General features: G+C 38.5%; 1 protein-coding gene across 2 annotated transcripts in view; it reads left to right on the top strand.

Moving 5' to 3' along the window:
- Window positions 1-3197: 3197 nt before the first annotated feature.
- GSPT1 (G1 to S phase transition 1) overlaps window positions 3198-27602 on the top strand; it is a 49744-nt gene continuing 25339 nt past the window's right edge. For both annotated transcript variants that reach the window (XM_027839108.1, XM_027839107.1), the window contains exon 1: window positions 3198-3555. In XM_027839108.1, coding sequence (XP_027694909.1) covers window positions 3213-3555 — 343 coding nt within the window. In that variant the 5' untranslated portion in view covers window positions 3198-3212. The remainder of the gene's footprint in view (window positions 3556-27602) is intronic.

The raw sequence follows: 27602 nt of genomic DNA, 5'->3' as shown, positions 1-27602 counted from the left end.
AAAAAAAATAATGAAAAAAGAAATTCTGCTAAATTGAACTTGAAGAACCCATCACAAAATGTGATAATTCAGGGCCCCAAGGAATGTTAAATATGTGATAACAACATCTCATGTGGTATCTAGTGAAAATATGGTTAGAGGAGGCATCCTAGTTAAGTATTTAAACTAGATGCATATGTTAACATTTTCATGAGTGAGTTGAGGAGTGTATACCTGGAGGCAGAAGATGCTTTTTTGTGGTATCCCACATGATATAGTCATGGTATGATTTTACTATTGGGTTGTTCCCTATTCTCTCCCTCCCCCTTTCAGTCACACTGTATGGCATGTATTAAAATTTTGGTGTTTAAAGTACTGATCTAGCTCTGTAACAGACATACTTACTAAAATATATAGTAAATATTGATGTTCCTGTTGGTGGGGGATGATGTTGTATTAAGCCTGTTTGTTTGACAGCTTTTCTGTAAACCTATATGATAGTCTTAGAAGCACATAGGGGGCAGCTAGGTGGTGCAGTGGATAGAGCACTGCCCTGGAGTCAAGAGGACCTGAGTTCAAATCTGGCCTCAGACACATAACACTTACTAGCCGTGTGACCCTGGGCAAGTCATTTAACCTCATTGCCTAGCCAAAAAAAAAAAAAAAAATCACAGGACTTAAAGCTGGGATGGTTCTTGGAGGTCATCTAAGTTCATCCAGTTTTTCACATAAGAAAACTGAGACCCAGAGACAGTGATTTGCCCAGTTATGTGATAGTAGGTAGTAAGAATCAGGATTCAAACCTAAGCCCTCTAATTCCCTTCCAGCTCTAAATTGTGTGAAACACCGAACTAAATAGCAAATACTGCCTCTCATGTAACTTCAACCATCCAAAGGATTTCATTTAAAAATTATTTAATAGGGTCTACAAAAACACTTTGTATTAGAGTCAAGTCAGAACTTCAGAGTAACCAAGAATAGACCTCTTCCAAGGAGAAAAAAGTCCAAATTCAAATACTTAAAACAAAGCCTTGTTATAATCATAGAATCAGAGAATTCAGAGCTGAAGAGATTTTAGCAATCATTTTGCCTAACCCTGTCATTTCATAGATGAAATAAGTAGTAGAGCTCGGATTTGAATCCATGTGCTTTAACCCCAAACCCAGTTATTTTTCCCCAAACTTTCCTTAAACTTTTAGTGCTCAGGATCCAAAGTTTTATTTTTTTTAAAATAAAAATACCCTAAAATTCAGAGGAAAATAACCATTGTAGTTAATTATTGGACTTCTTTGTGCTAAAAGTAAACTCATAGTTTCATTTTTGGTATACTTCAATAAAACTTTAAAATGTTAAAAAACACAGTTCAGGGTGCAGTTTTTGGAGCCTCTTTCAGTACCACAAACTAGGAAACTTATCTAATCTTGATTTGTCTATTGATTTTTTGGGTAGCTTTCTATCACTCCTGTCGAACCTATTATTCTGCTGTCATAAGAATCTTAAATTCTCTAGATATGAGATGTTTAATCAAGGGTTGTCGAAATGCCTGAAAATAATACATGCCCTCAACAAGAACACTGCTATTACACTTACTGTAGAATGTGATCTAGCCATCTAAATGAGTAAATTTTTTAAAAATCCATTTCTTGATTCTTTTTCTAATCACAGAAATTATGATCAAGATCTGTCCAACGGAATGTAAGCTAGGCTTCCCAAGAAGGAACCTGAAGTAAAATAATCTTTGGAAAGCAGAGGACGTTAGGATAGTAGACTTAAGAGCTGGAAGGAGGGGGCCTTTAGAGATCATCTAGTCTAGTCCAACTATCTCATTTTACAGATGAGGAAACTGAGGTCCAGGAAGGGGAAGTAACTTTTCCAAGTTCCTACACTAGTAGCAAATAGAAAAGACAGGACTTAAAATACAGGCAATCTAATTCCAGATTCCATGCTTTTTCTACTACACTTCTTGATAGATTTTGTGGAAGGTCTGCTGGTTTGCTCTAAACTAAAACGGACATTACAATTTCTATTCCCCTCCCCAATCCCCTTCTTTGGGGGTGGGGGAGAAACTGGAAAACTAGGGCATAGGGATTATGTAATTTGTAAAGCCAACACACAGTGAGTCAGTGTGTCCAGACACCCCATCAGCACTATCCTGGAAGCATCTGGGCCCTGCTCACTTTATAAGCGGCAGGGAAGCTTCCTGCTTTGATTGTCTCCTCTATCAAACACGGACGCGGGGAAAGGCTCCAAAGTGTGCGGCAGAAAGTTGGCTGGCAGCAGCGGGGCTAGGGCAAGAGAGGGGGCAACCAATCTCGGACGGCTTCTGTATAGAGGAAGAGAAAAAGGGCGGTTAAAAGAGTAAGATGCAGCACCCCATGCGACAAATACGCCTTTTAAACAAAATAAAAAGATTGGGTTTTAAAGTTATTACTGGGGACAATTTCTACGGACCCCATTAGTTGGCAAAAACAATGCTCATCATTCCAAATGGAAAACTCCTCCAGCACGAGTGAATCGCCATCCCCATTAGTCCCGGACGCAGCCGGTTCAGAAGCAGATCGCCCTCCCCTCTTCCTTCCCCTTCCCGTTCCTCTTCCCCCTCGCCAGCTAACAGGTGGGACGAGCGACAAGCCACCAGACGTCTACCTCCTCCCGATGAATGCTGGGAGGGAGAGTCCTTTCCGGTTGCCCTCGGGCTTAGGCCACCGCCTGCCGCGAACTTCAACTCCCGTCAAACCCCGGGAAAACCGCATCAGGGTCGCGCGACATCTGCCGGGATTCGTAGTCCTTCGGCTTCCTGCTTTCCATAGACTGGAACGGATAAGGAAATCGGCTGCGAACTACCAGGGCGAAGGTACGGGTGGCAGCGAGGGGTCAATCTGCACCGGGCTTGGGGTTGGTGGCGAGGGAGTCGGAGGTGGTTGGGGTTGGGTGGGGTGGGGTTGGGTTGGGGTGGGGTGGGGGGGAGGGAGGGAGGGAGGAGATCTGCACTCACTCGCACACACGAGGAGGTGGGGGGGGGGGAATTTGAGCCGCCGCCGTCGCCTTTGCTGCCGCCAAGGTAGAGTCGGGTCCAAAGCTGTAGCGGCGCCGCCGGGGTTTGTGTCTCTCTTCCCCTCTTCCCTCTTCCCTCGTCCCCTTCCCCCCAGTCAGCGCGCCCCGCTCGCCCCCCGTCCCTTCCCCCCTCCCCCATTTCCCGCCCTCTCCTTTCCACACACACGGCCCCCCCGACCATGGATCCGGGCAGCGGCGGCGGCGGGAGCAGCAGCGGCAGCAGCAGCAGCGACTCGGCGCCCGACTGCTGGGACCAGGCGGATATGGAAGCTCCGGGCCCCGGCGGCGCCCCCCCGGCCGCCACGGCAGTCGCGGCCGAGGCCCAGAACCTCAGCGCGGCCTTCAGCCGGCAGCTCAACGTCAACGCCAAGCCCTTCGTGCCCAACGTCCACGCCGCTGAGTTCGTGCCGTCCTTCTTGCGGGGTCCGGTCCAGCAGCCGCCGCCACCGCCGCCGCCCCCAGCCGGCGCCACCGCCGCCCAGGGAGACGGCACCGGAGCAGGAGGCCCCGCCGGCCCCAAGGGTAAAAGGCCCGGGACTGGGGCGCAGGGCGGGGCAGCCCCCGAAGTGGGAAGGGAGAGGGGGGGCCTAGGCCCCGCGGAGGGTGGAAAGGAGACCCAGGGCTGGCGGGCCGGCAGCGAAAGGGGGCAGGCAGGAAGGTAGGCCCCGTGGGGAGAGAGGAAGAGAGAAGGGGGAGAGCCGGCAGGAGGAGAGAGCCGGAGCTGGGGAAAGAGCATGGCCCACCCGGGGGCGGGGGGAGCCCACATGGAGTGGGGCAAGCCCGCCTCCCCGAGCACGGGGTGGGGGTGTGTGTGGCGTGGGGGCTGTGAGGTGGGCTCCGGAGGTTCCCCCCACGTGGGGTGGTGACAGCGGGCACATGGGGCCCGGCCGGGGCAGCCAGGGTGGGGCAGTAGCAAGCATGGGGACAGCAAAGATGGCTAAGGAGGCCGGGAGGAGGCCGCACTTGGGATTGTGCGGTGTGGACGGGAGAGGAGGGAGCGAGCTGGATAGGTAGGCTTCAGCCAGGTGGAGCAGCGTCTGCCATCTCTGCGATAGCCAGGACAGGAAGAAAGCAAAATTAGTGTGTGTGCCTTTAAGAGAGATCCGGAGAGTTGAGGGAGGAAAAAATCCTATACTTTTCCCTCATGTTTAAGTAAGGTCTGGTAGAGAGCTTTCATTGTCGTAACTTTTATCACTAAAATTATAACTATATATTAACTTTATAGCATGCCATATGCCCCTGAAGAACCCAGAGTGCATTGCAGCCTTTTGATAGCTCAGAGATTTTAATACTTTTGGTATAAAAACTTTTTGTTTAACAAATTATTTTTATAAGGTGTCAGAATAACTTAGGGTGGGGGACCTTGCTTAGGGACTGCTTTGTTTTGATGTTTTAAATTGTACTTAATTGGTTTGTATGCTCTTTCTTACCAAGTTGTATGTTTTACACCTAGGCAAATCCCAAATTCCTAAATATTAAAAGTTTCCATTCATTGTCTTAAAACCCCTTCATGTTGCTCAGGATACCTGGTGTTTGCCGTTTTACACATTAGCACTTCAGTAATTTGCCCAATTTTTTCCCCTCTTCAGACACTTGGACATTTATTGCAACTTAATAACTGGCCTTTTTTTTTTTTTGGCTCATAGTTTATTAACCATGTGCTCTATGATTTAATATTAAATAAAGATTGGACTGTCTTGTTAAATTTCCTAGTACTTATAAATTTCTTAAATGGTAGTGCTGTATATCTTCTAGGTGTTGGCTCTGAAGAAATGTCAAATGAGTCAACATGAAATACTCTAACCATTTAATGGTGATGATTTTGAAAACTATCAATGTTGCAATTGGCTGCATGCTCCTGAATTTTATTGAATTTTCAATATTTATATTTTGGGTAATGGTGAGCTAGATCATAGATTTACCAATTATTTATGTAAGCTATGGACAGACTTTTGGATTTCTTTTAAGAGAATTTGTGTTATGGTATTTCACAGGTAAGTGTAAATTGTAAAGATGCTATAGGAGTTGAGTTTGGATTGTGTTGCTTTGGAAATGTGTTAAAGTTGGGACAGAAAATCATGAGGTTTACAAAAAATTTATTTGTAGAGATTTAAGCACACTTTCATTTAAAGGACTTTTACACCAGCATTTTGTAGTTTAAGGATTTTGTTTTTTAAAAATACCTGTCTGGTTTTACTTTAGCTCCAGGTTTCATAGGTGGTCTGTGTTTTTCTTTTCTTTTTTTCTTTTTTTTTTAAGAAAAAGCTAAGCTTGTATTCTCTTCCTTGAAACAGGACACTTTGTTAATCTAAAACAATTCATTTAGCAGCCTGTAAATAATACTAACTGCTGATGCTTATGTAGTGCTTTTGGAATTGATGTTTGTGGCCTTTTTTTTTTTTCCCCCCAAAGTTTGCAAAGTGCTTTACAAGTGAATGGCTTAACACCTTTATGAAGTAGATACTGCTGGTATTATTCTCTTTTTACAAATGAGGAAAACTGAGGTTTGGAGAGAAGTTAAGTGAGTTTCTCATGTTCCACACATCTAGTAAGTTTTGTATCAGGATTGGAACTCAGTTCAGTTTGGACTCAAGTCCAGCACTCTTCTCTGTCAACATTAAAAATGGCTGTTACCCATATCTATTTGTGTGAGCTTGTGAATTCTTTCTGCCACACCATTTACTTTACTAGCCCGTCCTGCCCTTCTCAGGAGCCACAAGCATCACTTCCAAAACTCAGGCCAGTTTTGGCCTGACTTGCCATCCTAATAGTTGAGTTGTTATAAAAGTAGTTAAGATTTACTGTATGCATTTCCCTCTAAGCAAATGAGAGATAATTTCTGTGTGTGTGTATCTCTCTCTTCCTCCCTCTCTCCCTCTTCCTGCAACTTAACTTTTAATCCTTTTCTGTTTTAGTAGAGGTTAGGAATTTTAAAATATAGGGATTTCTTCATGATTAAGAAAATCCCTGAGTCCAGAAGGTACTACTTTACTTAAAAAAAAAAAAAAAAAAGAGCCATATTTTCTACCAGAAACCTATTTGCTGTTCTGGACCTTGCCAATTATATCTTTGAAATGTTGCAATTATATTTTAATGTTAATGCTGTTATGAGAGTATGTCTTTTAAGAAAAGAGTAGATGCTTGTAGATTAGTATTTCCTAAACTGAGGTCCAGTGTCTTTTTTGATAGAATTGTAAAGTTGAATGTTTTTGTTCAGGGCCAGAAAATCACACCATCATGGAAGGATCAAGTAGTAGAGTCAAGCAATTTTGAATACAGCCTAGAGTGAATCTTTCAGGGGGAACCCCCCTGATGTATTGTAGTCACTTGGCAGTGAGGAAAGGACACATCAGGAATCTAGCATATTTTTTGTGTTTAAAAAGCTGTGGAAGGACTTAAGGTGAAATTTAAGTGTATGTTGTCTACGCTACTTAAGTGCCAGAAAATTTGAAAACGTTTGTAAATTGGCACCATAGTTGACTTCTTTAAAAGGTGTTTGTCTTTTCCTTGGTCTTGTCTTGGATGAATAGCTGTGATTTTTCCCTATAACCAGTATAGCTGGTTTGACTTTTCCCCCGCCCCCCCTTTCAGGAATACCTTTAGTATTACCCCTCTATAGCCAGTAGAGGGGGTTTCTTTTGAGCAAAGTGTAATTTACCTTCATAGGAAATTAAATTCTACTTTGTTGTCATCATTGTTTCATCAGAAATTGAATTTAGGATTCAGGGTTGACACTTGGGAGCTGTATGAAACCTCTTAAAATCTGTAAGTATATGATTCAGGGGAGGTGGTTGAGTGATGCTAATTTAAGTGTAGGTATAGCCCTTCAAGTATCTAAACAAAAGTCCTAGAATTAGAATATAAAAGTGAGCCCAAATGTCAGGGTTTATGTGCATTAGGATAGGAAATTTTGTATGATAGTTAATCACTGTGTAGTATGATATCATGCCTAGCTTCTTTTATAACTTCAAATAGCTCTATTTTTTTTTAAACTTCCCTATGGTCTTTCTTCCTTCCTGTGCTTTTCTTCTCTACGTTTTAACCCTTCCCCCCCAGTAGCCCATATGGTGCTTCTGATCCTTAGAAATTTGGGGCTTAATCTCTTCAGCTCTTTTGGATGTCATTCTTACAAGTGGCATTAATCTCTCTGGGCTTTAGTTGTTTTGTGTGTGAGTTGAGGGGGATATGCTAAGTGTCCTTTAATATCTCTACCCAATCTAGGATTCTCTAAAGTTAATCTGGCTGCTTCTATACAGTGGGCTAGACTACCGGAATATTGAAAACTTTATACCTGGTGATAATTTTCTTAATCTTAAAGGTTTTGGTCTTTGTTTTATTTTTAACATAATTGCTAAAAAAAAAACAACACCCAAAATATATTCACAATTTCATTAAAATAATAATCATGTCATTTTCCTTGTCTCTTTTTTTAAACTCTAAAACTGTTTTCGCAGTGTTATTGAAGTTACATCTGGGTCATCATAGGTCCAAGAAGATCAGCTTGATAGACTTGCATTTGTAGGTTTGAAGGAATTAGACTTGGGATTTGTGGGTGGGGTTTCAGGTTTTGTCTCAGAAGTCCTGAGTTGAAGACCCCTGGTAATTTTCCAATTAGTTTTATCATAACTGAATCTCAGTGTATCTAGTGAAATCACTCTCTCTAGAATTTTAGAATTGGAGGGTCTATAGAGATCATCTATGCTTTCATTTTGCAGATGGGAAATTGAGGCTCAAACAGATGTGAGTAGAAACTACTGTTTTTTCCCTTGTGCTGTTGCCTTTGAATTCTTCTGTAAAAGTTTATTATATGGCAGCCAGTGGAATATGAATTGATTGTCCTTATGAAGAATAACTTAAGATGCATTACTTCACATGTGCAATTATTTGTACACAGGAAAACCTCATAAATGATGGAACTCTAGAGCTAGAAACAACCTGAGATAATTCAGCCTAATCTCTCCTTAAAGGACACCAAGATATCTCTGCCCAAATCACACAGCTGATTAGTGGAAACAGTACTAGGCTGTGTACATCATGGTCGCCCATCCTTTCTCCATCCTGATTGCCCTTTCCTAAACACATTTCAGTTAGCCTATGTACTTCTTACATGTACTATTTAAAACAAAACAAAACAAAAAACAAAATTGATGCCGAGGCCTGAACAGTTTCCTGAATTATTAAACTAGGCTTTTTTTTTCTCTACTATGTAGGACGCCTGTAATAATATTAGCAGAATAATGGTCACTACTGAAAATACATCCCTCCCTCTCCCCCATGTATATCTAGTTCTTAATAGCGTTTTACTTTTATTGAGTACTGTGACTTTATGGATTCAAGTAATACTGATACCACATGAGAAAGACTGGGACCTAGTAGATAGGAATCCAGAAGATCTGGGTTCAATTTCATGTCAGATTATACTGATTCTGCCACTGTGGATGAATAATTCTTGACTATAAATTGCTGACTAGTTGCAAATCTGCATTGGTAGCTAGTTTCATTGTTAAGATTTCCCGACACCAGTGAATTCATAGGTCTAGACATTTGTTATCACTGGTGCCATTGGGTTAGGACAGGGTGGGCAAATATTTTATTAAACACTGTATAAGTAAAAGCATCAATACTCTGTGAGCAAGCATTTATTAAGGTCTTACCATGTGCTGGTATTATGCTAGGTGCCAAGGATACGCAACTAAGAAGTCTTGATGTCTTGACCAGTTTTAGGATTTTAAAAGATGTATTGTTGGTTTCAGTCATTTATAGTGTTTCACATTTGTGGAACGCTTTACAGATACTGTGTATTCAATAATGGGGACTTCCTGAGTGCCTTTCTCTTTAGAAAATTTCAATAGCTACAAGCAACTCTTAGGTCTTAGGCTCTTGTAGTTCACAAAAGGTGTCTGTTGAAGTCATGCATAAGATTCCTGACTGAGTTTTACCTTTTCTTTGTTTGGTAAACTAAAATACTTGAAAACTGAAGTAGATAGGAAATTTTTCTTTTTGTTAATTTTTAAAAGTCTGAACATAAAACACTAAAAGAAGAGCATAGGAAGTTACTTTTGGTTGTAAACAGGTAGATAAATTACAATAGAGAGGAGAGATCTAATGAGCAGGCTGAAAGTTTGTTAGTAACTACCTTTTTCTCAGGAATTCATCATCCTAAGTGTTTATAGTGGTTTTTTTGTCATTTTTTTTTTTAAAGCTTACACTGTCTTAAGTATCAAGAACAACTGATATTTGTTTCATGGTTTTAAATCCACCCTTCAGAGCTGAGGGGCAGCCTTACTGGTTTGGGTTTCTGTCCAGACTCTGACGCATACTGACTTTTGTGACCCTGGTCAAGTCACAACCTCCCGGGATTCTTATTATTCCAGAGTAGGTGCAGATCTCCATTGATGGAGGAACCTTCCAATACCAATGAAATTACAGGTCACAAGTCCCCTGTCCTTGTCCCTTCACCCACCCACCCCTGTCCTGTGACTGAGAGACTCAGCCTTGAGAACTAAAGGAATAAATGCTGGCAGCTGCTGAGACTAGAAGGAGGTAAGGTTTGGAGGGAGTCTGTCCAAGCACATTGTATTTTACTCTGCCCAAGACAGCAGCTTATTACAGAATGTTCTTTGTTCTGTCTGCTAGAAGAGAGGGATGGCACCAGCACTTAAAGTTGAAATGTGGTCTGAGAAGTTTGAAAAATGTGGTGAAGGATAAAAAAGGAAGATAAGCTTTTGGGAGGTAGGGGTGAGGGGCATTGTTTCTGTTTGTAAATAGGAAATGCCTGCAAATATGACAGTAGTATTTCTACTTAGAAAAATGAATTAAAATAGATTTGGTAACATTTCAGGAGTAGGTCAGAATAGTAATTATAGAACTTCTTTTAAGTTTCAGCTATCTCTGATTTAGATGTAGAGATTCATTTTGTACCTTTTTGAAAATCGTTGGACCTGTTTTGTTAACCTGAGTCATAAAACTGGGGAAAAAAACCAAAAACAACAAATCAAAATTTGTGGGAGAATTCAGGGATAAATTCAGTAGGTATATGAGTACCTACAATGTTAGTACTGTGCTCATGGTTGTAGTTTTTATTCTCATTTGAGTTTAACCAGAGCAGACATATATATGGATTTAAGATACCTTTTTGATACTCCTTGTCATCTGATGATTGTACTTCTAAATCAGTCAATAAATCCATCACTTTGTAAGCACTTACTATGTGCCAAATGCTGTGCCAAGCGTTAGGGATACACAGGCATATGTATGTGTGTGTCTATGTAGATAAAGTTAAGAGATTTCAGCACCATTCTGCCATGAGCATATTTTTGTGCCTTTGAAAAACAAGGTCAGCATAATCTTCATATATCCCTTAGTCCCTAGTTTTGGGCCCTGTCCTACCCAGTGTGCATTGGGGAACGGTTTAAGTTCTAGATTTCTCTGTAGATCTAAAAAGCTGTTAGAGGTAGATGGGGGGGCGGGGCATGTGTGTGTGTGTGTCTGTGTCTGTGTGTGTGTCTCTGTGTGTCTCTGTGTGTCTGTGTCCTTGCTCGCATGTGCATTACATATGTATGATACTAGCAAGTCTTTTTTTAAATAGTGTAGTTTTATGATTTGTGATTTCATCAGTTTTTAACCAAGAAATGTTAGCTTATAGGATTGGCTAATTGATTTCTTCTTATAACCTATTTTATTGTAGTAGCATTTTAATTTTCAGTTTTAAGTGGAACCATTTCTCAGCATAATTCTGTCCTGTGATATCTTTGACAGTATGGGTAGTGTTCCTGAATTCCATATCACATTCCAAGATGAATAAGAAATATTGACTTTTTAAAATTACACTTATTGTAGTATAACTGGACCTCATTTTTTCTTTTTTTATTTTTTGTAACCATTTTTGTTACCATTTTTGTAAAATTTAATGTGGGCTATATGATGTTAAAACTTCCATCCTTATAGATAACTTATTTTTAAAATAGTTTTTCTTTTTACCTTATTAGACTTTTGTGAGATGATCTTGCTTTATACCTTGAAATGACTTATTTAAAAGATGGTGGTATATTTGTGGGTAAAAATATGGAAATATATTTCCACTTAAGTTCTACTTTAGTGCTTCATTACACTGTGGAGGTAACCCCTGGTTCTCCAGAGCTGTTAGCAGAACTCAAGTTTTGACAAGCTTTACTGGAGCTGCAAAGGATTTTTGTATAGGACCAGTAAGGGGCCATGTGTATCTTGAAAAAGAACCATCATAGATGAGTTTGAAGGGACTCATCATCAGCAGATTGACAACTTGGTGTTAAATATTTTCAACCATGGAAGCTCATAAAGACTGTATACCAAACTGTAGAAGAGTTGCTAATAACATGTGTGTAATGAAAACACCAGTCCTTGAAATAAGTATGGTGGTGTAGTGTAAATGCAGCACGCCTGTGGAAAGGATACTGAATTTGAGATCCAAGGACCTTAGTTTGAATCTCAGCCCTGCCACTCTACTCCCTGTGTGACCTTATTAAGTCATTTAATCTGTGACTCAGAAATAAGGAGGTTGAACCACATGGTGACCAATGTCCATTTTAATTCTAGAGTGATGATCCTAATAACTTCAAGGAGGGAGGAGTTTGAGGTATAGGGTTCAGTTCAGTAAATATTTATTGGATGGGGTGCCCACTGTGATCATAGCAATGGAAAGTGTATACAAAATACAACCCTTTCTGTTATGGAGTTTATAATTTAATAGGGGAATATGACATCAGTAACTACGGTATAGAATTATATTTAGTACATGCAAACTCACACAACGGGAAAAGGGGCTATGTAAAGTCAAAAAGTAGAAATTAGTTCTTAACTTTCTGGAGAAGGCCTCCTGGTGGAGGTGGCAATTAAATTGAGCTTTAAAGGATACATAACAGTTTAATGGGTAGATAGGAAATTCTAGGCATTGAATCACAGAAACACAAAAATATAGGTTATTTATAAAACAAGTCGAATTTGTGGGAATATATGGAGGGCAAGTGACATAAGAGATTATTGACAGCCTTAAATTCTGGACAAAGGAATTTGAATTAGTAAGGAGTCCCTGAAAGGTTTTGAGCTGAGTCAGATCATCAGCTCTATTAATAAGGAAGATAAATTGGCTGTAGTGTGAAGGAGGAGTGAAGAAAAGTATTGGTATATAGTGGGAAGAACACTGGATTTGAAATCAGAGGACCTAGGTTCCAATCCTACCTTGGTCGGTTACCATCTGTGTGACCTCAAGCAAGTTGCTTGGCCACTCTGCTCCATTGTAAAATAAAAGAATTGTTCTAGATATCCTCTTAAGGCTTCTAGCTCTAAATCTATGATATGCCACCAGTGCTGGTTGGAGGCTGTTGTAATACTCTGGGCAGGTAGTTTGGTGGCAGTGGAAATAGAATATATGGGTAAAATTTAGGAACTAAAGAGGGGAGGAAGAGAGTCAAATATTAAAACATCAAGGATTGAAACATGAGAGACTGGTGCCACTAACACAGATGATGAAATCAGGAGAAGTGGGTTTTTGGAGAAAGAACATATGCTCAGTTTGGGATGTTTTGATTTTTTTTTTGTTTTAAAGATACTATTTATAGAAAAGAAAACAGGCCCAGAGAACTTTGATTAACAAGGTCTCCAGATTTGTTTGTCTAACTAAGTCTCTTAAATGGGTCTTCACCATAATTTTTAAAAATAATTTATTAGTAACATTTTATTTTAACCTAACACTTAATCGATGCTAATTATGAGGCATATTGCCCCAAAATACTTAATTTTAGCAAGATTGCTTAATAGTGCCATAGCTATTGATAACTGTCACATTTTTTGTAGATTATTGAAAGAAAGGAAGGCTATATACTTTAAACGTTAACTATTGCATTTGACACAAGTTTTATTGCTTTGGTGTAGGATACCTTTAATGAGCCAGGATTGGTTCAGATTTCATGACCAGTGGTATCTGAAGAAGGCCAGGGAATATGTAGAATGTGAGATTATACTTGTTTTCTTAGAAAGATTGACATTTTTGTCAGTAAGCGCTGTTCTGATTTGAAGTGAATTTTCAAATTCCTTTCTTTTTTTTCTTGTGTCTTTGAAAATGTTGATGATATAGAGTATTTTAAACACTTCCCTTTCCCCTTACATCTGTAATACTATATTTTACTTTTAGGATGGTTAGGTAATTAGAGGGATGGTTGACATTTTACTTCTATTGCTGACTTTTCAGGTTTTCTACTTTCATTTCTTATATTGTGTGAGAAAAGAATCTTAGGATGCAATATTGGCCAGACTGGTTTGTTGAAGATAAGAGATTTTACAATTTATTTAAAGTATCAGGAGATTTTAACTTATTTCTCAAATTCCTACAAACTGTCTCAATCTTCTTTTTGGAGCTGGTTCATTTATATTAGTTTCTCTTTACTGGGCTCACTACAGAAATGAAATATCGGGTGTGAGGAAACAAGCCAGAATGATAGTTAACTACGTAATAAGGGGGTATGAAGGCAAATTTTATGTCATGAGGATAGTCTGTTTACAGTCTAGAATTCTTATAATTGCTCACCTTTTATAATACCTCAAAGTAGCTCACAATAGTACTTGACAGTTTATTGAGTTGTCTTTTTTTTTTATCACAACAGCACAATGAGGTAGGTAGTATAAGAATTAACTTCATTTTATACTTGATTAAACTGAGGCTCACAGTAATGACTTGTCTATGGTCTCATGTCTAGAAGTGTCAAAATAGGTTTTCTTTTTTTGGGAGGTCTTTTCTTTCAAATTTTTATTTTTATTGATTTGACAATACTATCCAAGCCTCAGACTGAGATTGGTTAGCAAAATCACTTAATGGAGTGATTGCTTGTCGCTTTCCAGTTTTATAGTTTACTGATTTGTTAGGATATGTCAAAACTTTGGTTTTGATTCAGGTTTTTTTTCCCCCCATAAGATCATGTTCTCCCTAATTTCATGAGAGGTGACACCTTCCTAATAAATATTTTTGCATATTTAAATGTATATTAAATGTAAACATCATGTTATTTAGTTCTAACAGATGGTGATGGGTTTGGGAGCTAGATTAAGTGAACATTGAATTGTGCAGTTGCTTAAAAATTAATAACCAATAACGAATGGGGGAGATGAGTAAAGAGGTATCCAAAAAAGGGCTGTATAAGAATATGCGTAGAACTTGGGAGTCAAGCAAGTGTCTTGCCAACAGGTTCTGAAACTTTATGGTAACAGCTGAATTTGAACTTTAACAAGAAAGTTTTTCTTTTTTTTCCAATTTATTTATTTTTAGCTTTTGGCATTTACTTTTATAAGATTTTCAGTTCTAAATTTTCTCTCCTCCTCCCTCCCCAAGATGGTATGCAATCTGATATAGACTATACATGTACAATCATATTAAACATATTTCCATATTAGTCATGTTGTGAAAGAAGAATCAGAACAAAAAGGAAAAACCATGAGAAAGGGAAAAAAAAGAGCAAATAGTATGCTTCTATTTGCGTTCAGACTCTATAGTTCTTTCTCTGGATGTGAATAGCATTTTCCATCATGAGTCTTTTGGAATTGTCTTAGATCATTGCATTGCTCAGAAAAGCTAAGTCTAACAAAGTAGGATGCCCTTTTTCAAAAAGGAAGTTTTTTTTTTTTAAATTCTCTGTGTAGTATTCAAATGACTGGGAATTAGAGATGATTCCTAATCTCCTAAAGCAGTGAGATATAAATAACTGGTTTGCAAAGTCTAGACAGGTATGAAAGTTCTTAAGATTTTTCAGAAGCTGGCCTGTTCCAGATGCTTGAATTTTAAGGCATATAGCTTGCTTACACAGAGAATGGAATACTTAGTGTCTTAATTAAGAGCTTTTCCTCAGTTGGTATTGGTGTATGTGGAGGGCATTAAAAAGCTGACATATTGTAATATATCTTCTCTTCCCATAATGGAAAGAAAAGTCCTTTTTGAATCTAAACTGAATCAAATCACATAATCTCTCATTTCTTGTGAATCACAAGTAGCATTGCTGCTTCGTGATCTTCCCTTGTAAAAGGTTTAATGCTCTTTAGTTTACATAGATAAAGTAATGGCAGTTTTTATAGACTATTTGCTATTTACAGTTACCTATTTCATGTTATAGAATTGACTTATATCATATCTACATATCTGAGCTTTACTTGTCTTTTTTTCATGCCTTAGAGCTTAACTGGTTGTCTCATTTCCCAAACTAATTTGGTCTTGGAACATCTGAGCTTAATATATATTGATAGAAATATCCAGAACAAAATAGAGCAAATTATAAGCCAATTGTTACATAAAAATTTCCACATGTATTTTGGAGACAACTAGCATAGACTTCTTTAAAATGTAATCCTATTTGCATTTTGTAGGACACCAGGGTTCCAAGAAATGTAATTTTATAAAATCTTCTCCTGGAGAATTTTTTCTTACCTTGGACTCCCCCCTTTATCCCCAGTGCCCTAGGACATTGTTTTGCGTGTAGTTGGCACTTAGTAGATGCTTTTTAAAATTGAATTGAATATCACATTAAGCCAGTAAGAATTGTATAAGCATAATTACATTCTTTTTCTAATTTTGAGTTTGATAAATATGTATTGGTGGTACACATTCTAGGAAATTTTCATTTTTGAATACTTGATAAGTTTGTGTTATTGAATATGGCAATCGTATTGCCAGTTCAGAATTGAAAATTGGTTTTTTCTTGAGGATTTCAAAGTCCTTTTTCCAGTTACATGATCTGAGCTATTAAGAACTCTTGGTCAGGTGTTTGCTGCTAGCAGACATCTGGTTAAGAATCCTTCCTAACTACTAGGATATTGTGGAACCCCCTCAGTGTCATAAATAAAGTTAAGTTACGTTAAAGACATAAGAAGGTGGCATAAAGGTAAACTGGGAAGGAGGCGGTCATATTGCTGAATCCTTAGTGTTACGTGTCATATTGCTTTGACTTGATGGCATTACAGAGATACTGGTAATAATGGAAAGGACCCTGGAGTTGAAGACAGAAAATTTAATCTCAAGACGTGGCTTAGGAGCAGCTGGGTTGCACAGTGGATAGAGAGCACTGGCCCTGGAGTCAGGAGAACCTGAGTTCAAATCTGGCCTCAGACCCTTGACACTTACTAGCTGTGTGACCCTGGGAAAGTCACTTAACCCCATTGCCTAGCCAAAAAAAAAAAAAAAAAAAAGGCATATCTTAGCAGCTAATTTACCTTGCATAAGTTAACCTCTGAACCTCATGTTATTTCATCTATAAAATGGAGTTATTACTTGCTCTTTATTATATACAAGCGTGTTGTGAGGATTAAATGAAGTAATATATATATGAAAATGCATGATAAATTGTAAAACATGTAAATGTCAGCAGTTAACAGAGAAATATTTCTTTAGCTTGCCTTTTAGGTTTTAAGAGGTTCACGTTCTTAATCTTTATGTTAGGAGAACTTATGTTTTAACACATAAGTTCTACAAAATGGATGAGAAGACATTTGGTTTTTTTAGCTCCTCTGGAATCATTGTTCTCATTAATTAATTAAACACATGTAATTCCACATAGTAACTTATACTGATTTGCCTTCAAACTTTAGTTCTGTTATTAAAGAGGTAGAACTGATATAGATTGGTGTAGTATATGTAGAAAATTATGAGCAAGAAAGTCTTTGTATCAAGTTGCTTTACTGTGTAGGACAAAATTATTTCATTTTCTAAAAAAAGAAACTTGTAACTTCATCAGTCATAGAGATGGTTATAAAGTAGATAAATCATTGGCATAATTATGTATAATCACAGCCATAGAACCTTGTGATTTTTATATATTTGTGGGACCAAGGGAGAGAACTGAGCAAAGGATTTTATGAATAAAGTTAATTTGGTAGATGCCTTGAAAGTGCCCTGAGTATTTTGCCTCTTGGCTTAGCAAATACTTGAATGACTTGGATGCCAGCACTATACTGCTAGCTATCTCTGGGTTTTCGAGAACTAAAGGGATATGTCTTATTGGAAAACCATTGAACTAAGACAGCTTACAAAGATATTTGATTTCTGCCGAAGTCTCAAGATTCTTTATAGACACCCTTTTTTAAAAGATTAGGGTCTGACCTCTAATTGAGCCCTAGGTTGGTACTCAGGATGTATCACACTTGTGTTATATAAATGTAAATCTGAAAAAGGGACTGCAGAGTTCAGAGCGGGGATTTGAACAGAAGTCTTTTGAGTCACTTAATAAGTATGTATTGAGTGCGTACTGTATAGAGTTACGCTGGGTCTTGAGAAAGCACAAAATTTAAGAAGTTTTTAAAAAGGTAAATCTTTGCAGATTTTCATTGATTTTTTTTGCTAGTATACTTTGTGTCAGAAAGGAAATACTATGTTGTATTTTTAAAATTTTTTGTAGTTTTAAGTTTCTCAAGTTCACTTCTAAGATAAATTTGAAGTTTTGTGGAGTTTGCATTGTCAAGGAAAGTTTTTCACAGAATCTCAGGAAGGGACCTCATAGGCTATTTAATCAAATAAGATTTCCTCATTCTTCTCCCCCTCCCCCCCATACTAGAAGGTGGTGATTTAGCTTTTGCTTAAACGCTGTTCAGTAGGGCAAGATTGGTACTAAATTTATTTCTTTTGCAATTCAACTTTTAAATCCTATTCCATCGGATGAATTAACTTCCCAAGTTTTCTGTGCTCTTCTGTCCTGTTAATAAAGAAGGACAAGGGTGTGTGTGTGTGTGTTTTGGGTAGAGTGAAGAAATACCATATCCGTTTTTGTTCTTTAAATGGTTAGGTTGCTGGAGTTACAACAGATTTTAACACAGCAGAGATTATGGACAAAGTGTTATAACAGTAGTAGAAAATAAAAGAGTGCATTGCCTACATTGTAGGAAGTAGAGTTTGTTGTTGTAAATTCCTTGAATGCATAATGTCATAAAGTTCTGCAGTTAATCATTTAAATGTTATTGAAAAATAGGCTATTTAAATTCTTCTGTCACTCAAACCTGGAAAATTATTTTGGTCATAGTCTTGAAACAGCATTACAACAGTATTATAGTCCACTAAAAGTTGATAGTGGTTCAGACCTAAATCTTCAGACACTTAACATGTGATTGCTTTGTACCATAACCTGAATATTGGTTTAACATCAATATCCAGAAATGGCTAAGTCCTGAGGCATGTCAATATTCCAAAGATTTGAAATGCCATCCAGTTTTCTGTTGCCATTTCTAAAACATATTCTATTTGACCTAGAGAAAGGACTTTAGATATAAAGCACAAAGATGTATTTGGACAAACGAAAGGTCATGTGTGTGTATGTGAGTGGTTTTCAAAATTAAGTTGATTAAAAATCAGGAAGTTAGTTTATTTTTCTTTGTTTTTAATTTGAAGCACTTTATTTCATGTACTCTGCCATCTAATGACACTGCCCTTCTGTTCCAGTGGCTCAGTGTTATCTCTAAGATCAAATATGCGATCCTCTGTTTGGTGTTTAACGTCCTTCATAACCTGGCTCCTTCCTGCTTTTACAGTCTCACAATTTATTCCCTTCCATGTATTCCATGGATAGAGTGCTGGGCCTCCAGTCAGGAAGACTGATGATCTTGAGTTCAAATCTGGCCTCAGACATTTACTAGCTCTGTGACCCTAGGCAAGTCACTTAACCCTGTTTGCTTCAGTTTCCTCATCTGTAAAATGAGCTAGCAGACGAAATGGCAAACCACTTCAGTAACTTTGCCAAGAATATCCCAAATGGGGTCAGAGTCATACTGAAAAACTGACTGAACAACATGTACTCTACCATCCAATGATGTTGCACTCCTTGCTTCTCCCATGTAACACTCCATCTCCCAACCCTGGGCATTTTCACTGGCTGTCCCCCACACATGGAATTCTTTCCCTCCTCTCCACCTCCTGCCTTCAATGGTTTCTTTCTAAGTTCCAGGTAAAATCCTACATTCTACAAGAAGCCTTTCACTAATGTCCTTTAATGCTCATGCTTTCCCTCTAAGATTATCTCCAGTTTATCCTTTTTATGTCTTGTTTGTACATAATTGTTTGCATGTTGTCTCCCCATTAGATTGTGAGCTCCTTTAAAGCGGGAGCTACCTTGTCCCTTTCTTTTTTTAATCACTAACTTTTAGAACCATGCCTGGCATACATAATGAGCACTTTAATGGCTTGTTGACTGTTTTTTGATGTTTAAGTGGATTGGTTTGTCCAAACTAAAATCCTGCCCAAGTAGTTTTCTTTATCAAAACTCTTAGAAAGATATTGGATAATATCTTTTAACTTGTTGTAAGAGTATTAGGCTTCCAAATTTATTTCTTTTTTTTTTATTAATAAATTTATTTATTTTTAATTTTCAACATTTACTTCCACAAGATTTTGAGTTCCAAATTTTCACCTCATCTCACCCCTCCCCCCACCCCAAGATGGCATGCATTCTGAATACCCCATCCCCTAGTCTGCTTTCCCTGCTATCTCTCCCCCCTGTTCCCCTTCTATTTTCCTGTAGGGCAGGATAGATTTCTGCACCCCGTTTCCTGTATTTCTTGTTTCCCAGTTGCATGTGAAAACTTTTTTTTTTTAAAACATGTGTTTTTAAAACTTTGGTTCCAAATTTTCTCCCTTCCTTCCTCCCCACCCACCCTCATTGAGAAGGCAAGCAATTCAAAACAGGTTATACATGTGTAGTCATGAAAAACACTTCCATAGTAGACATGCTGTGAAAAACTAACTCTATTTCCCTTAATCCTATCCCACCCCACGCCCCCCCGTTTATTCTATTCTTTCTTTTGAACCTGTCCCTCCTCAGAAGTATTTGCTTCTGATTACTCCCTTTCCCAATCTGCACTCCTCTCTATCATCCCCACACTCTCTTGTCCCCTTCTCCTCTTATTTTCCTGTAGGGTAAGACAGATTTCCATACCCAATTGAGTGTGTATGTTATTCCCTCCTTAAGTCAAATCCTATGAGAATAAGATTCACTCATTCCCTCTCACCTTCCCCCCATTTCCCCTCCACTGTAAGAGCCTTTTCTTTTCTGTTTATTTTTGTGAGATAATTTACCCCGTTCTACCTTTTCCTTTCTCCTTCTTCTAGTATAATCCTCTCCCACCCCTTAATTTTATTCTCTAGATATGATCCCTCATCTTCAACTCACTCTGTGCCCTCTACCTATCTATCTATCTATCTAACTATCTATCTATCTATCTATATATATACACAAATATATATAATTTTTTCCCTCCAACTACCCTAATACTGACAGATCTCATGAGTTACACATATCATCTTTCCATGCAGGAATGTAAACAGTTCAACCTTAATAAGTCTCTTATGATTTCTCTTTCCTGTTTACCTCTTCATGTTCCACTTGAGTCTTGTATTGGAAAGTCAGATTTTCTATTCAGCTTTTGTCTTTTCATTAAGAATGCTTGAAAGTCCTCTATTTCACTGAATGACCATTTTTTCCCCTGAAGAATTATACTCAGTTTGGCTGGGTAGGTGATTCTTGGTTGTAATCCTATCTCCTTTGCCCTCCGGAATATTATATTCCATGCCCTGCAGTCCCTTAATGTAGAAGCAGCTAAATCTTGTGTCATCCTGATTGTGTTTCCACAATACTTGAATTGTTTCTTTCTGGCCGCTTGTAATATTTTCTCCGTGACCGGGGAACTCTGGAATTTGGCTACAAATTCCTAGGAGTTTTACTTTGGGGATCTCTTTCAGGAGGAGATCAGTGGATTCTTTCAATTTCTACTTTGCCCTCGGGTTCTAAAATATCAGGGCAATTTTCCTTGATCATTTCTTGAAAGATGATGTCTAGGCTCTTTTTTTGATCATGGCTTTCAGATAGTCCAATAATTTTTAAATTCTCTCTCCTGGACCTATTTTCCAGGTTAGTTGTTTTTCCAATGAGATATTTTACGTTGTTTTCTAATTTTTCATTCTTTTGGATTTGTTTTACAGTGTCTTGATTTCTCATAAAGTCACTAGCTTCCAATTGCTCTATTCTAATTTTTAAAGAAGTATTTTCTTCAGTAATCTTTTGGACTTCCTTTTCCATTTGGGCAATTTTGCTCTTTCGGGAATTCTTCTCCTCATTGACTTTTTGGACCTCTTTTACCATTTGGGTTAGGCTATTTTTTAAGGTGTTATTTTCTTCAGTATTTTTTTGGGTCTCCTTTAGCAAGCTGTTGGCTTGCTTTTCATGATTTTCTTGCATCACTCTCATTTCTCTTCTTCCTCTGCTTCTCTTCCTTGCTTCTCAAAATCCTTTTTGAGCTCTTCCAAGGGCTGGGACTGATTTCATATTTTTCTTGGAAGTTTTGGATGTAGGAACTTTGACTTTGTTTTCTTCTTCTGGATGCATGTTTTGATCTTCTTTGTCACCAAAGTAAGATAATATAGTCTGACTCTTTTTGCTCTGCTTGCTCATGATCCCAATCAATTAATTGAGTTTTAAACTCTTTGTTAAGGTAAGAGTCTGTTTCCAGTTTGGAGAATGTACTGTCCCAAGCTTCGGGGGTTTGTACAGCTGTTTTCAGAGATACTTCTAGGGACCTGAAAATTTTCAGTTCTTCCAAGGTGCTATGATAAGGGGCAAGGTGTTTCCCCTCCACCGCCACAACAAGCTCTACCATCCCAGTGCTCCTCCTCGCCCCAGGACCACTCCTCAGAACTGTAACCCAGATCCAAGCATGGGCAAAGCAAGAGATTCCTGCCTCAGCACTGGCAAAGAGATCTTTGCAATCCCCCTCTTATCAGCCACTCAATTCTCCCTCAGTCTGTGGGCCGGAAGCTCAGGAAACAGCCGCGGCCCAGGGGGCCGCTGAAACCTAGCTTCTTCTCTTACCTCAGTCACAGACTTTTCCCACTGACCTTCTAAGTTGTCTTTGGCGTTCCTGGGTTGAGAAGTCTGGAAACCGCCACAGCTGCCTGCAATTCAGTCCTCTGAGGCCTGCGTGCCCACACCGAACAGCGCTCCTCTCCCAGCCTGGCGCAATTTACCTTTCCGATCAGCCATCCAGTTTGTCTTGGGCTGGAAATTTGTTTTACTCTGTTTTTTTGTGGGTCCTGCTGCTTTAGAATTTGTTCAGAGCCGTTTTTTATAGGTATTTGGAGGGGTTTGAGGGAAAGCTCAAGCAGGTCACTGCTTTCCCTCCGCCATCTTGGCTCTGCCCCCCCCCCAAATTTATTTCTTATGAATGAGATTTTAATAGTCTACTGTATATTTGTTTTCATTAATGGACAGAGAAGATAGTAATTTTTAATGTGTTAGCAATCTAACATCTAGTTTCTTCATCATTTCCTATTGTTTACATTGTATAGTTGGATTTGATGCTTTTTCATTGTGGATTCCATTATTAGATAATTGGTATAGTGGATAGAGTGCTGGACTTGGAGTCAGGAAAAACCTAGGTTCAAGTGCTTCTGAGCTTCAGTTTCCTTATCTGGTAAAATGTAGTTAATATTTGGATGTCTAATTCATAAGATTGTTGTGAGGATCAAATGTTTTTGCTTTTTTTGGTGAGGCAATCAGAGTTAAGTGACTTGCCCAGGGTCACACAGGTAGTAAATGTCAAGCGTCTGAGTTCAGATTTGAACTTAGGTCCTCCTGACTCCAAGACCAGAGCTCTATCCACTGCGCCACCTAGCTGCCCCTATATGGATCAAATGTGAAAAAATTTTTGCAAAGTTGATTAGTTGACTTCTGAGTAGTACCTAATATCCAGATATTAAATTGGTGCTCTATCCTTAATGACCCTTTTGGCAGTCAAATGAAACCCATAAACCCCCTTTCAGAATGTTTTTTAAGTAAAATGCATAGGATTATAATGGAAACCAATTGTGTTGAGATAGTTATCACAATTAAAAAAAAAATACGTTCTGGATCCCAGGTTAAGAACCCTGGGTCTTTTACCTTTCTTTAAATGTATTTATCTTCCATTGTGGCATACTGTATAGGAGGTAATATTGTTAACGGCTTCCATCATTCTTTGTAAGATTTTGTAAACAAGGTTGTCACCTATATTGGCTGCTGCACATCTCTGCTTGGCAAGTAGATCAGATGCTTTCTGACTGAGGTGGTTTTTAGACTGTTTTGATCTTTCCTTTTGGCAGTAAGTTTATATTAGCCAAATTTTATTACAAAATTGTCATAATTGGTGTCAATTCCATCCATTTTCCAATTTTTTGGCAAAGGTAACTTGTTTATATAGGCTGGAGTTCCTTTAATTGCGTTTCCTATTTTTCTTTTAGCTTTGTATTGATTTTAATGTTTTCTCTAAATAAGTCAATAGTCTTAAGTATATACAAACAACTAATTTGGAAGTAATTCCTACATTAGTTGGTTAACATTTATTAAGTTTCCGCTTCATGTTCCAGGCACTGAGGATGCAAATACAAAAATGCAGTAGTCTTTACCCTCAAGGAACAAAGCTCTTTTGAGGGAGACTACGTGTAGTATATGAGTCTATACAATATATGTGTATATATGATTGTATCAACAAGAAAATTAGCTACTTCCTGTCTTTTAAAAAGAGAATGTATTTAATTTGTGATGTTATTTTGTGCTTACTCTGCATGTTATGCCAGGCCTTCTGATTCTTGAAGGAAGTATTTATTTAGGTCATGTCATCATTCCTTACTCCTGAACCATATTTTCTCCATTTTTTTTGCTGTTCTTATTTAAAGCTTGCCATAGCATTGAAGTTACTGCCCATCAAAGTGTGTGTTGATTTAATGTAGAAGTTATTACGGAGCATTTTATTTCCAAAAAGTTCTCTGTAAAAGAAGGGGGTGTAAACCCTTTGGTTTAGGTAAACCAATACAGTAATCAAGTTCAGTAGCATATGCATTGTTCTGCATTCATAGTTCCCTATGTCTGCAAAGAAGGGAGGTTCATTGTCGTATCTAATTTGGGGCAAACTTGATTGTTATAATTATACGACGTTCAGGTTTTTTTTCTTCCCATTTGTATTGTTAATCAAGTACATTGGTTCTGCTTATTTGATCAGTTCATGTTAATTATTTCTTATAGCACAGTAATAATCCATTACAATATGTGCCACAATTTCTTCAGTCACTTCCCAGTTGATGGACAGCTATTTGTTTCCAGGTTTTTGTTACTACAAAAAGAGCTACTATAAATATTTTGGTGTAAGCAGTGACTCTTTGACCTCTTTGGGTAATATGCCTGGTAGTGGGATATCAAAGGATATGGATATTGTAGTTATTTCTTAGCATAATTCCAAATTGCCTTCCAAAATTTGTGGGACTAATTCCGTAGTTTGATCAACAGTACAATTGTGTGTCTGACTCCCTACAACCTCTCTAACATTGACTACAAATTTATTGTTTTGAGGTGAAGCCTCAGACTTTGATTTGCATTTCTATTAATAGTGATTTGGAGCAATTTTTATTGGTTAGTAGTTTACAATTATTGTATGAACTGTTTGTGCTTTTTTTAAAAAATTTATTAGTGTTTTTTTTTTATAGTCTTTTGAAATTTTGAGGTCCAAATTCTTTTCGTCCTTTTGCACCCCCTCTGCCACTCACCAAGAAGGCAAACAACATGACATCAATTATACATGTGAAATCATGCAAAACATTTCCACATTAGTGATATTTTTTTTAAAAAGGCAAGAAAAATAAAATGAGAAAATTATACTTCAGTTTTCAGAGTTTGTCTGTTCTCTCTTTGAAGGTGGATAGCATTTTTTCATCATGAATCCTTTGCAGTTGTTTTGTATCCTCTACTTCTTTTACTTCTCAAAATCCTTTTTGAGCTCTTCAATGGCCTGGGACTGATTCATATTTTTCTTGGAGGCTTTGGATGTAGGAGCGTTGACTTTGTTGTCTTCTTCTGGTTGTATGTTTTGATTTTCTTTGTCACCAAAGAAAGATTCTATGGCCTGATATATTTTTTTATTTATTGCACAGTTTGCTCAAGTTCCCATCCAATTACTTGAGTTATAAACTCTTTGTTAAGGTAGGGATCCGCTTCCACTGTGGAGAATGTACTGTCCGAAGCTTCAGGGGTTATGTGCAGCTGTTTTCAGAGATCCTTCTAGGGACCTGTAAATTTTCATTTTTTCCAAGGTGGTATGATCAGGGGTGAGGTATTTACTCCTTTTCTGGCCTGTGCTCTGGTCTTTGAGTGACCACAAGCACTCTTTTCTGCCTTGGAACTGTGAGGATTCCCTGTCCATCACCACTACAAGCTCCACCAGGCCAACGCTCCTCCTCACCCCAGGACCGCCACCCAGAACTGTGACCCAGATCCAAGCATGGGCAAAGCAAGAGAATCCTGCCTTAGCACCAGCAAAGAGATCCCTGCAATCCCACTCTGGTCAGCCACTAGATTCCCCTTCTGTCTGTGGGCTGAGAGCTCTGGAAGCAGCTGCCACTCCAGAGCTGTGCTTGGGCTGGGACCAAGCATCTCACCGTGGTCATAGACCTTTCCTACTGACCTTCTAAGTTGTCTTTGGCATTTGTGGGTTGAGAAGTCTGGAAACCACCATAGCTGCCTGTGATTCAGTCCCCCGAGGCATGGTCTTTGCCTGCACGCCCACACTGAACTCCGTTCCTCTCCCATCCCAGCGTGATAGATCTTTCCAGTCAACCATCCAGATTGTCTTGGGCTGGAAATTTGTTTCACCCTGTCTTTTTGTGGGTTCTGCTGCTCTAGAATTTTAGAGTCATTTTTTTACAGGTATTTGAAGGGGTTTGGGGGAGAACTCAGGCAAACCAAAACTTTAAATTTTTCCCCAGGACTTGGAGGTGGGTATGTAAAGAACCAGAGAGCTTAAAAATAAACCTAACGATGAGGGGGCAAAGCCAAGATGGCAGAGTAAAAGGATTGACTTGTTTGAGCTTTCCCCCAAATGAGGCCTTTCTTAGAGAAACTTGCTGTAAAAAATTTTGATATTATTTTATCATCTGTGGTACCTTTTAGTAAAATGTAATTTCCCTGATTATCCTTTCTAATTAGGTCTGTTTTTGCTTTTGTTTTGTCTGAGATCATAATAGCTACCCCTGCCTCTTTTTTTTTAAACTTCAGCTGAAGCATATTAGATTCTGCTCCAGCCGTCTATTTTAACTCTGTGTGTGTCTTTCTGTTTCAAGTGTGTCTCTTGTAAACAACATATTGTTGGCTTCTGCTTTCTAATTCGTTCTGCTGCTTCCATTTATGAATGAGTTCATCCCATTCTTTTCTTTTCTTTTTTTTTTTTGGTGAGGCAATTGGGGTTAAGTGACTTGCCCAGAGTCATACAGCTAGTAAGTGTTATGTGTCTGAGGTCTGATTTGAACTTAGGTCCTCCTGACTCCAGGTCCAGTGCTCTATCCACTGTGCCACCTAGCTGCCCTCTCATCCCATCCTTATTCACAGTTCTGATTACTGTGTATTTCCTTCCATTGCATTTTCTTCTGTTTCTTCTTCTCTTTCTTTTTATCTTGTCCCTTCTCAAAAGTCTGTTTTGCTTCTAACCACTGTCTCCCTTAATCTGTACTTCCTTTTATCATCCTTTGTATCCCTTTCCATTTCTGTTCCTCTATTGGTTAAGTAACATTTCTATACACAATTGAGTGTGTGTTTATATTCTTCCCCTTTGAAAGAATTCCTATGTGAGGTTCACAAGTGTGAAGTTCAAGCATTGCCTACCACTACTCTGTGCCCCCCCCATTTTCCCCCTTCACTGTAAAATCTTTTCCTTGCATGCCTCTTTTATGTGAGAAAGTTTTCCCTATTCTACCTCTCCCCTCTCTCAATGCATCACTCTTTCTCACCCCTTCGTATTTTTTGGAGATCATCCCAACATAATGCACACTCATACCCTCTGTCTGTGTAGACTCTTTCTAACTGTCCTAATAATGACAAAATTCTGAAGAGTTACATGTATTATCTTCCAGTGTAGGAATGTAAACATTCTAACTTTATTGATTCCCTTATGATTTTCTTTCAGGTTTACCTTTTTATGCTTTTCTTAAATCTTGTGTTTGAATGTCATATATTCTATTCAGCTCTGGTGTTTTCATCAAGAATGCTTGAAAGTCTTCTATTTCATTAAATATCCATTTCTCCCTTGAAGGATTACAGTCAGGTTTTCTGGGTTAAGTTTTTCTTGGTTGTAATCCTAGCTCCTTTGCCTTCCGGAATATCATTCCATGCCCTCTGCTCCTTTAATGTGGAAGTCACTAAATCTTCTTTGATCCTGACTGTGACTTCACAGTATTTGAATTGTTTATTGCTGGCTGCATGAAGTATTTTCTCTTTGACCTGAGAGCTCTGGAATTTGGCTGTAATATTCCTGGGAGTTTTCATCTTGAGATCTCTTTCAGTAGGTGATTGGTGGATTCTTCCAATTTCTGTTTTACCCTCTGATCTAAGCTATTGGGGCAGTTTTCCTTTTTGTTGATATTTCTTGAAATATGATGTTTAGGCTCTTTCTTTGAGCATGACTTTCAGTTAGTCCTATGATTCTTAAATTATCTTTCCTTGAAGACATGGGAAATTTGGGACACTAATGCATTGTTGGTGGAGTTGTGAGCTGATCCAACC

This window comes from Vombatus ursinus, unplaced genomic scaffold (genome assembly GCF_900497805.2).
Source record: "Vombatus ursinus unplaced genomic scaffold, bare-nosed wombat genome assembly UNPS02014832.1, whole genome shotgun sequence".
NCBI lineage: Eukaryota > Metazoa > Chordata > Mammalia > Diprotodontia > Vombatidae > Vombatus > Vombatus ursinus.
This window is presented reverse-complemented; position numbering and strand designations above follow the sequence as displayed.